This window comes from Perissodus microlepis, chromosome 3, assembly GCF_051167445.1.
Source record: "Perissodus microlepis isolate ML-2025 ecotype Zambia chromosome 3, ASM5116744v1, whole genome shotgun sequence".
NCBI classification, from domain to species: Eukaryota; Metazoa; Chordata; class Actinopteri; order Cichliformes; family Cichlidae; genus Perissodus; species Perissodus microlepis.
The window spans coordinates 43,191,055-43,203,813 of record NC_140463.1 but is presented as its reverse complement, the minus strand read 5'-3'; the positions used below and the strand labels follow the sequence as shown (position 1 = coordinate 43,203,813).

The 12,759-nt window shown below is 38.5% G+C and overlaps 2 protein-coding genes across 2 annotated transcripts; both read right to left on the bottom strand.

Annotated features, from left to right (window-relative positions):
• Positions 1-209: 209 nt before the first annotated feature.
• On the bottom strand, positions 210-4,587 carry LOC146391614 (uncharacterized). Its single transcript, XM_084922878.1, has 6 exons — positions 4,539-4,587; positions 3,997-4,341; positions 3,843-3,881; positions 1,893-2,000; positions 1,751-1,782; positions 210-332 (listed from the first exon to the last, which is right to left on the bottom strand). The coding sequence occupies exons 1-6, from the start codon at positions 4,585-4,587 to the stop codon at positions 210-212; spliced, it is 696 nt and encodes a 231-aa protein (XP_084779004.1).
• Positions 4,588-7,423: 2,836 nt separating this feature from the next.
• On the bottom strand, positions 7,424-8,977 carry LOC146391613 (uncharacterized). Its single transcript, XM_084922877.1, has 6 exons — positions 8,929-8,977; positions 8,460-8,804; positions 8,301-8,339; positions 8,071-8,178; positions 7,934-7,956; positions 7,424-7,546 (listed from the first exon to the last, which is right to left on the bottom strand). Exons 1-6 carry the CDS (start codon positions 8,975-8,977, stop codon positions 7,424-7,426), a joined length of 687 nt encoding a protein of 228 aa, XP_084779003.1.
• Between the last annotated feature and the right edge of the window lie 3,782 nt (positions 8,978-12,759).

Sequence of the window (12,759 nt, the reverse complement as noted above, 5' to 3'; positions counted from 1 at the left end):
CTCTTCCTGTCAAGTGATCAGTATCTCGCTCATGCCTCCCTCCCCCTGAAGACGACCTGACTCTCCCTATGAGTAACTTTATATGCCCATATTTTATTTGACATGAAGACAAATTAAGGCTGAAAAACAAACATAAAAATGTTTAGTCAAAGGTTATAAAGACTAAACCACTAAACACGTTCTACCATCATGAACACAGAGAATCAGCTCTATGCACTGGCAGCATAAACAACATGAGTTTCCACTTGTGTCTCTATTGCAGGCCTTCTGCTTCTAGGTGTTTGTGGGTGGAGTCTCAATGCTGCAGAGTTCAGGTAAACGGAGTCCACATTCTGTAGGTGAAAACATTTACAGTCACAGACCAAAAAAAAAAACACAGAGTCAATACTTTCACTATTCTTGACTGTGTCAGTCTGATAGCATATGAGAGATAATTGGACTTGGCTTCAAAAAAGTAGGGTGAGAATCAAATCAAAATTTATTTATAGAGCACATATTAAAACAACAGTGTTGACCATAGTGCTTCACAGTCAGTAAAAGCATGAGACAGTTAAAACAAACAATAAAAGAGGACAACAAACAATAGGTAACAACACAACAAGCTAGACCAGCCAACTAGACCGAATCAAAAGCCAATGTAAAAAACTAAGTTTTAAGACGTGATTTAAAAGACTGGATAGACTCGGCAGTACGAATATGAACAGGGAGGTTATTCCAGAGTCTAGGTGCCACGGATGCAAAGGCCCGGTCACCTCTCGACTTCATTCGAGTCCTAGTTTGTGCTAGGAGCCTGTGATTGGACGATCTAAGTGCTCTGTTGGGATTGTATGAATGGAGTAGTTCAGAAAGATAGCTGGGCGCTAAATTATTCAGAATATTAAAAGTGAACAAAAGAATTTTAAAATCTATACGATATTTAACAGGGAGCCAATGTAATTTGGCTAAAATTGGAGTTATGTGTTCATGGATTCAGCTGCATTTTGAATTAACTGAAGCCGGCAAAGAGAGGAGTGTTGGAGGCCCGAGTAGAGGGAGTTACAGTAGTCCAATCTGGATGTAATAAATGCGTGGATAAGCTTTGATGTTAAATTTCAGATGCTTGTGATTTAGAAAGCATCTGAAATCTACCACAGGTGTCAGTGGTCAAGAGGCTTGGTAGAACCTGACCAGGCTTTCATTATGTAGAAGTGGCGCAGCCGGGCAGGGGAATCAAACCTCACATTTGAGCTGCAAAAGTTTAACCATGATACATGAGCTTACTCAGTGTGACTGTATTACAGTCTAATGAAGACAATGCAGAAACATATATTAGTCTGTGCCCAGATCAAAGTCAAATTAATTTCATTAATTCAATATTCTCTGTGATAAATTGATCAATCAGTCTGATTGGTGTCACTGCGATACCAGCAGTGTAAAACGAACTATATGCATTACATCATCATGTAATCACTTGATTGATGCAGAAATTCAGTGAATATCATTTGGACCTACTTTGTTTCTGTGATGTTAGCAAGAAACTGGGCGACATGTGTAACATGAAAATATGTTGCAATGAATGATGTCTGAAAAAGATTTAGTGACAATGTGGTGCTTGTAACCTTTGACAGAAACTCTGCTTTTACATTTTTCCTCAATAAGGGGAGAGATTTTCTTCCTTGCTTGAAGGCCGAGGTTTTTCTTAGATTAATCACACATTTAATCCTCCTGTTAAATCGTAAACCTTTTAAAATTGCAATAAAGAATGATTTACCTCGCTGCTTTGCTCTGGCTGCTGTTGTGGAGCTAAATGCCAAATATAAAAGTGTGATTAGTTTATTACCAACACAGTACTTTTATTAGGACTTGTTGATCAGCTTGTAAGAGTAGGTGAAAGAAATTATAGCCACATTTACCTGTTTGAGGTTTCCTGACTTTTAAAACCAGAACAATGACCACTATAGTGAGTAAACCAGTCAGACCAGCCAGGATGATGATCAATGGTTGTGTCGTTCTGTTGAACTCTTCCAAAAAAATGAATTAGATTAACTGTGTGATTAGTGTGGTTAAGACCAGTGTTGGGACTAACGCGTTATTAAGTAACGCGTTACAGTAACTACGTTATTATTGTGGTAACGAGCACGGTAACTAGTTAGTATGCCAAAACCAGGAACGCGTTACTCGTTACTGGGATTTAGATAGGCTCGTTATTCGTTACTTCGTGTGGTGGTTATCGCGGAGCTTCCACAGATTCAATAACATTAGCAAGTGGTGGAAGCCAGCAGGTGGATGAAGGAAAAGGGAGGCAAGAGGAGAGACCCGAAGCGGCCGCCGGTCCGAGTATCAGGTGAACTGAACTGAAGCTAGCATGACGGAGTTTCTATACAGCTGGGTGGGTGCTATGTTACTGATGTTGAACTTTATTTTGTTCATAGGTTAATTATTAGAGTTGCCAACTGTCCCGTAAAAAACAGAATCGTCTCGTATTCAGAGAAACTATTACGGGTTTCGTATTGAGGTGAAAAGGAACATTTTGTCCCGGACTTCAGCTACAATGAAAAAGACACAAAGCTGGAGTTATTCTGTGTTTACGCTGCACAGCTGCCTCTTCTTCTCTCATTCTCTGCCCCTCCCTCTCCTGTTTCTACTTCAATCATGAAACTGATCAATGATCAGCTGATCGGCTTTTCTCTCTTGTTTATTTATCGCCCACTTTGCACCAGAAAGAGGAAACCAGGGGATGTCGCGCTAAACAACAGCAGCACGTTTAAGCTTGATCAGCTGTTGTTAGAATTTATTTAATATTACTTTCTACTATCAGCTGATGTTTGCTGGAGCCACAGCTGTAAAGCTGCTGGTCATGATGTCGGTTTGGATATGTGGTGAGAGGGAAACATGAAGATGAAACCAGGAGATGTCCTTACTGGATCATCAGAGCTGAACAGGTGATGGAGAAACAGGTTTACCTTTTAGGTGACAGGAATGAGTTGAAGGGAAGTTATGAATTGTTTCTGAGAGACAAATAACACCAGGATCCTTTTTTTACTTAGCTGACAGCTGGTAACTGTGCAGGGGCGGGTCTAGCAAAGTGTTGCCAGGGGGCCAGGTAGGGCATTAACAGGGAAAGGGGGGCACAAAGAAATACTTTTCTTTCTTATTCTCATTTAAAATGTCTCGCTTTTAAAAAAATAATTATCTGAGTCTTACAACAAACGATTGATAGATTAATGCATATATACCATCAGAACAGTGTACATCACTGTCACAACAGCGTTTGTTTTCATTCAAAGGCTTTATGATTTTTCCTATAATGGTGGGCCGGTCTCTAGTCAAATTCCCCGGGACGATTTTTTTTTCGTCCCAGTCCAGCCCTGTAAGCAGCTCATCTGCAGTCTGGTGTTACCTACATCTTCCTATTCAGAAGGCAGAATTTCTGAGTTCTGAGTACAATCGAAAGCACCACGACTGCAGTTTTTGTGTTGGATGTAAAAAGCAACGACGGTCCAGGCGTGGGATTTCTCTCATGGAAGTGTGCACATTATTTTTTTCCTTTCTATTGGTAGGTGGCACAGTGCAAGTAAGCAAGCTAGAAGACTGGCAGTCTGGCTGGGTATCCAGTTACGGAAGCAACACATTAACAAGAGAAGTCTGAGTAAAACCAAAGTTACTTTCCCTAGTAACTAGTTACTCTGAAAGTAACGAGTAACTTGAAGTAACTGAGTTACTTTTGATAGAAGTAACTAGTAATGTAACTAAGTTACTAATTTAAAGTAACTTACCCAACACTGGTTAAGACATATTATACAAGATACTGAAAGTACTTCACAGTGAAGATTAAAATCTTTCCACTCATCACGGAATCTCACCTTCAGTCATAAAATCCTCTCCTTCACTGGTTTCACCACCTGTGACCACGATTGTTGTATTATTTTACAATTTGCTGTTTGTAGTTACTGTGTTTCCACATGACATGATGAGAAACACTAAAGTTGCAAAGAAAGGTTTTTAACCTAAACTCACCTTGAATTCTCAACTCTACCCTAGTGGAAATAATTATATGATAGTCCAAGAAAAATCCACAGAAATACAGGCCAGCCTCAGACAAATCCACTGACTTTATTTGAAGAAAGACGGCGACGTTGTTGGAAGTCATATTGAATTTTCTATTTTGAAATCCATGACAGAATAAAGCTTGTCCATTGGAGCCATACATAGAGGCAATGCAGCTCAACGTAGCTCTGTTGACCACTCTGAACCACTCTGTATGCGTTGAACTTCTGGAAATGTTGGAGCACTGCAGTGTGACTTCTTCACCAGACTGGACCTCCACAGTCTGAAATTCAGAACCAGAGACAGAGAGCCAGCCTGAAACAAACAGCAAAGACAAAATTAGATCCAACTCAAAGTGTACAGTACAACAGACGCTGTAAGAGGGCAAAAACGTTTCATTTCATATATTTACTTAACTATTTTGTAACAATCAAATTTTAAATCGAATGGGTCCTCATGCCATTACTTGGAGCTGAGAGTAGTAAATTGCCAGTCAGTCTGTAGATACTTACTGAATTTACAGAAAAACAAAGCTGTTATAAAGATGAAGCTCGTCATCATGTGTTAAATCTTGTCACTGCTTGGACTGTTAGTAAACCACACACCTCTTAAAAAGGGGTTTAGAGGGGCGGGGTGTTTTTTTTTTTTTTTATCTGTCCAATGACCTGCCAATACAATACAGTATATTTGCATATATTTTAGCTCTTGTCAAATTCAAATGTTGAGGTTATTTATTTCGAACATAGCTTAACAATGAGTCACAGATACAGAAAAAGACCAACTCCTCAGAAGCCCTTGGAGTTTTAATGCCTGGCTTGGTATATACAAGAAAACCACTAAGAGCTAGAAGAAGGGGGTCTTGGTTTGTTTTTTTCATTTTACAGAATAGAACTCGTAGCTCAGACTTGTTAATAAGACTACCTCTTGTGCTGTTGGCCAACAGGGTACAGTTGGCTGAAGACAGAAGAAGAATGCTTGCATGCTAGGAGGCAGCAAGAAAAAAGGAACTTTAAATATAGGGACTTAGACTGGTAAATGAGATAGCTGGGTGATATGATGGAGAGATGGAAGGTAGGTAGTCTGTCAAAGAGACCAGGTGGAAGGTAAGCAATGCCAGGAGCACTGAGTTCAACCTGCTCTACCATAGCCTAGATAGGAAGAGATATCATTTAATGGTAATCTTTAAGGAAGAAGAATATGTTAATAGTGTTGTGGAGGTGACAAAAGTGTCAGACAGGTATATGAGTTTGAAGCTGGAAGTTGAAGGGGTGCTTTCAGTGTGCATGGCCCAAAAGATGGATGTCAATAGGAAGAGAGAGAGGAATTATGGAGTTACATGGACAGGTGAGCAGAACGGAGTTCTAAGGTGTTGGGTAGGTATAGTGTTAAGGAAAGAAATGCAGACTGCCAGATAGCAGTGGATTTTTCAAAGGGATAAAAAAAAGCTGTGGTGATGACATACACAAAGAGGGAGGAACATAAGATGATGCATAAGTTTGGAACAATGTGCACACATCTAGACTGGTAAAGAGAGAAGTTGCAAAGGAAAAGGCAAATGATGATTTGTATGTGAGGCTGTACACTAAGGAAACCACAAAGGCTTGTATTGGTTGCCAAGGCAAAGATCTTGAGGTGGAAAGGACCCAGCCAACATGCACATATGGGCCTCACCTGGGATTTGCTCGGGGTGGATGAGTACCATGTGGGCACTGGCTCAAAATGGGCTTTTTGTATGGGTTCCACTTGGGTTCCTCACATTAAACCAATATGGACAATCCAAAGTGGGCACATATAGTAGGTCCTTGCTGGGTCAAAGATGGGAAATACTTAACTTGGTTCGAAATGGGAAAGACACGTTCACGGACTCACTTGGGTCAGTTGGGGCCCATTTAGTTTCAGATTTTCCTACCACCATATAACACTTATATGGACATTTAACATGGGGCCATTACAGATCCGTGGTCATTCCTGTATGGGTCCATTTTTCAGCCCATTTCTAAACCATATGGGCCCCACATGTAAATGTTGGCTAGAGACGTGCAGCAGGTTAGGGTGATTTAGGATAGAGACGTAAATGTTATGTATGGCTTTAAATACTTATTATACACAATAAATATTGAACACTTTGAGGCAAGTTAGTTGCATCAAGAAACCCTTTTTGTTGAAGACTCATTTCTTCTGTTTATTAGCTAGGTTACAAAATTGTCTTTTGTTTGCCTTTGGTTCACATTTTGTGATATTGCAAAATGTGAGCTTTCTCCTGAGGAAAGACATTGAGACATTTTCATTATGTGTCAATTATTGAGCAGAAATGAGACTAAAAGCCTGAAATACTCAAATTACATCATCTACTTAAAAAAAATAGATGATGCATATTTTTGCATTTTGTTTTCACCAAGTGAAAAAAAAGTAGAGCACGAGAAATGACTGGGACTCTTTGCTAAGAATCCAGGATAAGGAGACAGGTAAGAGTTACAGGACACAGCCAGAGCTCAGGCACCACAATCTCTCAATCTCTCAATCTCACAATCTCTAATCAAATCACCTGGTAGCAACTATCACAGCTACATCAGGCTGCTTTTATGGCATTACATTCGGTGCAATTTGCAGAAAATCACATACATTAAACCTTTAAATAATATTTTACTATGATTTAAATAATAAAATGTAAAAATACAGGAGCCTCTTTAAATGGTAAATAGCCTGTATTTGTATAGCGCTTTACTAGTCCCTAAGGACCCCAAAGCACTTAACACATCCAGTCATCCACCCGTTCACACACTTTCACACACTGATGATGGCAAGCTACATTGTAGCCACAGCCACTGACAGAGGCGAGGCTACCGGACACTGGTGCCACTGGGCCCTCTGACCACCACCAGTAGGCAATGGGTGAAGTGTCTTGCCCAAGGACACAACGACCGAGATTGTCCAAGCCGGGGCTCGAACCGGCAACCTTCCAATTACAAGGCGAACTCCCAACCTAAATCACAACCTTGCCATCTTTATGCTTCCTTAAGAGCTCTGACTTCAAAAATCGCATGAATTTCATCTCAGTTGTTGTCAGACAACACTGGGTATTGCTTGCAAGGAAATGTGTATTGCTCTTCTCCCAGAGCAGACCATGAAACATTCCTTGAAAGAAAATTTCACAATCAGCGTTAGACCATTGTCTGACTTCTGCTTTATCTACACATTTGAAGCTCAGTGTTTTTCCTTTCAAACAAATGTGCACAATAAAAAAGACAGAAACACAAAAGTAAAGATACAAAGACTTTAGTGCAAATTTTATTATTTTTATTTTTTGCCAGCCAGTTTTTGCCATGTCATCCACAAAACATCCACAAAACTACATCAGCAGGTTACTATCATAAAGCATGAGCTCCACTTATTGAGTCTATCTGGCAGCAGCATACACAACATGTGTCTCCAGCTCTGTCTGTGCCACAGACCTGCAGCTGCTTTTGACCTTCATCTGTATATCCATCCCCGTGTACTTCAGATTTTCTGAGCTCACTTTCTGAAAATCAAATAGTTACACAGCTGAGTTACAACACATATGTGAAATGTTTATTGACTTGTGGTTTGTACCCAAAAAATATTTTGCATTAAATGGGATTTTTTGATTTTAATTCCATAATACCTTATCTATACCAGTTGGGCAGCACAGTATTGAACAAAATTAAATTAAGAATCCAAGTTAAGTTAAAATATTATCATATCCAGTAAACTAAAAGAAATGAGGAGAATTTTAATGACATAAGTCCTACTGATGTTACAGTACTAAAATGTTTCCCTGCTGTGAGTAATAACGTTTTGCCTGATTCAGATAATATTTGGGATATTTGTTTTCAACTCATAACATTAAGCTTATAAATTCTAATTTAAGACGAATTTTTTTTTTCACCTTGTTTCTCTCTGGTTTAGGTTCTGCAGATAAGGAGCAAATATAAAAATGTGATTAGCTCTTTAATACCACCATACTTTGCTTTGAATTTCAAATCAACTTATAAGAGGAGGCACAACAATTACAGCAAATTTTACCTGTTTGAAGTTTCCAGATTTTTAGAACCAGAAGAATGACCACCACAGTGAGTAAACCAGTCACACCACTCAGGACGATGCTCATCACATGTGTATTACCAGGCTCTTCTGTAAAAGAGATTATAATAGAACATCACTCTAATTCAATCTGTTTGATTTACACCTAATATTAATAATAATAATCATCACAATGAAAAACAAAATGTTAAGAGTCAGAAAAGTAATTTTACTTTCAGTCTTAAAATCCTCTCCTTCATTGGTTTCACCGCCTGTAAAGAAACATGGCTATTATAATATTTTGTGATTTCCTTTTTGTCTGTGAGTTGATTTTGGATTACATATGAACATAAAACTAACCTGGAAGACAAAAGTCCTCCCTACAAGCTTACCTTGAATTCTTAACTCGACTGCATTGGAAATGACCGTATGCTTATTCACATAAAATCCACAGAAATACAGCCCGACATCAGATAAATCCACTTGTGTGATTTTAAGAAACACAGAGGTGTTGTTGGAACTCATATTGAATTTTCCATTTTGAAATCCATCACAGAATGAAGCTTTGCCCTGAGATCCATACATAGCAGCAATACAGCTGGGCTTAGTTCTGTTGATAACTTTGAACCAGTCTGTCTGTGTTGGATGACTCGAAATGTTGGAGCACTTCAACGTGACTTCTTCATCAAGTTGGACCTCCACAGTTTGAATCTCAGAACCTGAAACAGAGATCCAGCCTGTAATGAAGAACATGATGTTTATGTCTGAGCCTACAGTGTTACAGGACAACAACATCCATTATATCTCTTTAATGACTTTACTTATTCCATTATTTGAAAGTACTGTGGTGCCAGTACTTACTGAGACTGGAGAGAAATAAAGCTGTGCTCAAGACGAGGCTCCTCATCATGCGTTTAGTCCTGTAACTGCATGGATATGTTGTACAACACAACTCATATAAAGGGGTTCGGAGGGGCGGAGTGTATTTTTCCTTTTTATCTTGCCAGTGATCTGCCTATACAATGTAATGCTTTTGCATACATTTCTGTTTATAAATCCAGTTACAAAGTTTACAAATGTTACCAAAAAACTTGTAATATTTTCACAGTGTGGCAGAAATTCATAAAAAGTAACTCTGAAACTCCCGCAGTCCTCTCCTCGGCCCTAAAATGGTTTACATTTAAAACGAAACAAGAATGTGGTACTTTGGCATCATAGTGGGCCCATTTTTCTGTTGAATTTCAGCTTCACTGAAAATGTGTTGGAACAGACATTTATGAGAGATGTCCTGAAACATGTCAGAAGTTCTTATTTGCAGTGTGAGCTAAGTATTTATTTACTCAGTCAGAGGCAAAACCACGTGCTTTGTTTGTGGAGAACAGATTGCTGTATTTAAAGTGGACATGGAACACCACATTTATTAAGGCTATTTTACACCATAGAGCCCTACTCTCAAAAACTGTCATAGATGTAACACTGTCTGCGCAGCTGGGTTTAAGAAATAAGTGCTTAAAGTTAAAGTTTTCAAAACATGTTTAGTTGGTTGGTTGCAGTCAATAGACTTACTTTATTTATGTTAGCTAACCAACCCTAAAACTAAAACTAAGGATATACATTAAGGATATACTGTCCACTTTCACTCTCTGTCTTATTAGGAGGTTCTTCATTGTTTGGCTAGCTGCACTGAGACAGAAAAACCTAACTGTTAGCTGTAATGTTCGGGTTTGTAAAACACTTTATAACACAATGTCTTTTCAGCTACTCCAAGCCGCTCTGCTCTTTGCTTTTGCTCTGGCTCGAGCTCTTTTCTAATCATCCACTCTCTCTGTCCCTCCTGAACTAGGGCTGGGTACCGTCACTGATTTCTACAACTGATTAAATTCTGATTCAAAAGATCCCTATTCAATTCAATTCGATTCCATCTTGACTCAGGAAGTCAGAAATATTATAATTCTGATCATTTATATTGGATATGTACTGTCAAAAGAACCCTCTAAACCTTGTAAATTTAAAAAAAAAAATACTCCAAATTATTTGACTATTTCTCTGCAATCACAAACTCAATGTAAACTATTTAGGTATAAAAAAATTGACACTTGTGAGACTTCATCAGATGTTTTTGTGTCATGGTAATTAAAATATGAAGGAATTTTTCCTGGCCTGGCTTTTTATAGCAGATCAAAAAACAGAAGAAAACCATGAATCAACATATGAACATTACCTGATGCTGAAGTGAAGTAAAGTTACAGAGGTTTTATTAGAGACACAGCCAAGTGTTTTGCAATTTGGTATAAGTTTAAATTTCTTCAGTACTGAACAGCAGAAATAAGGTTTCTTGTTGGAGGTCATTTTTGAAAAAAAATAAAAACAGCAGCCGACAGCACTGAACACAGTGGTAGACTGGTGCTTAGTAAGCGAGTGAATAATGCACAAAATAGACATTTTTAATGGGAAACTGGTCTTGAAGTACACTGAGAAGGAAGTGTGATTTTATCATGGTGGGAGCAAACAGCAAAAGTAAGAGCGAATTCAAGCATAGTTTTGATCTTCTTTAGCCGCTGGTTGAGTGAATTTTGGTTGGAGAGTGACGAAACCTGCAGTTTCGGAACCTGTAAGATTTCAGTTTTCAACACCCGATAGTATATAGGTACACGCTAGTGCTGTCTGGTCATCAGTGTTGGTCAAGTTACTTGAAAAAAGTAATCAGTAACTAATTACTGATTACTTCCTGAAATAAGTAATACCGTTACTTCATTGATTACTTATTTTCAAAAGTAGTTAGTTACTTAGTTAATTAGTAACTTTTTAAAACATGATTTATCCCCTAAATAGGTAACAAAGCAATAGATCTTTCAGCCCAATTCTACTTTTTCTACATAATCCATCATACAAAATGTAATCAAATGGAAAAGTCTCTTGCAACATTCTCTGACTGGAAGAAATTTGTTTAACATTTAAACCTATTTTCTGCACATTCCAGCACATAAAATAAAATATTGTTTTTTGTTTACACTCACTCTTTCAATAGATGCACGTAAAACACAGCAGAAAATAAATAAAATCAAAGACTCAGCGGTCCCGTTGCCCTATTTTCACCTGTATAGCAGGAGTGGGGCAGGCGGAGGTTTACCCTGGTGCAGGCGTGCCGCAGTAGTCAGTGGAAGGATACGGCAGTTTGTCTGTGAATTTCCCATTCCGTGGTAGCGTACTTGGTACTTGCTCGGACATTTAGGGGGTTTTTCACTGTAAAAAGAAGTTTTCTTCCCACGCAGTGAGCAGTGGAGGCTAATGTTTTTGTCACTTTTCACGGAATCAAACTCAAAGTGAGGTCAGTACTTCCACGCTTTAAACGCTGCACGCTCATACTCTCTTCCGCACTCGTTATATTATCCATTTTTGAGTTGCACACAGCTGTTGCCACGAACGTCGCACTCGCTTACGTCACTGTCATGAAACACACTCGCAAAAAAATCACGGTTTTAGTAACGCAGCGTGCTTACGGGAAAGTAACAGTAATCTAATTACCTTTTTTGCAATAGTAATCCCTTACTTTACTCGTTACTCGAAAAAAGTAATCGGAACGCGTTACTGCCGAACTCTGCTGGTCATGCTTTGTGTTTACATATTTTGGGCAATCAGTTTACCTGCTCTTTAATCGTTTGTTGTTTTAGCTGTTTGCCGTTTGTTGAAATACTTTTATGAGCTTTAAGCTGAGATTCTGGCATTTCTGACAAAATACATTTATATTTAAAATCAATTTCAAGAATTAATGAATTGATATTGCATTATTCACATTAAAATTGATTTGAATCAGGAAATCCATTTTTTAAACCTACCCCTATCCTGGACCCAGTATGCTACTGAAATAGGGAAAGTCTTGATGGTCATGATGAGGAACGGCTGTGGCCTCCACCCTCCCCTAAGCTCTGCCTCTGCTGCTTCATTCCTCCCCTATAGCTGAGCCACCAGCCACACCCCACTACAGAGACCTTTCCACATATAAGCATACATGATCAGAAGATGTTAGTTTTCTTTGAACCTCCTTTCATATTTGAATAAGCAATGATGAAACAGTTCTAAGTGATGAAGTCTAATAAATCCAGATATAGATCTTCTTTCAGTAACAATCACTGTCCACTATCCTTTGCATTTAAAGCTCAGATGTTGTCCAAAACACACTCAATTTCACCCACCGTAAATGAAAAACGAAAAAGATGGTAGCTAAAGTTAAGCGCTTTAAGATTTTGTCAAAACCTACAGATTTTTGTGTTGTCCTCGGGTCAAAAATGACCCCAGGTGTATGGCAAACAAGTGTATGGGAATCCCGAGGACATTACAAGGGTTAACTAGTGATAAAATATTGGCTAATTCATATTTTCATTGTCTAATTGTAACATCTACCCATACCTGTAGGGGATTTTTGAGCCTGATGTTTATATAACTCTAAATATTTATATGATCAATAAATTATCAAAAGTAGAAGAAGATTTAAGACCGCTCCTTATTGAATATCTTTTGCACACACACACATGTACTGAATGTGTTCTGTGACCATGGCAGATACATAACTTGCCTCTCTAAATTTTCAAGGCTTGTGGTCCCTCTTGGTTAAAACACATTCAGACTGCTGCCATGCTGTCTGTATTGCTGTTTGTTGTCTTTGTAAAGATGAATAAAACTCATAAAGAAATC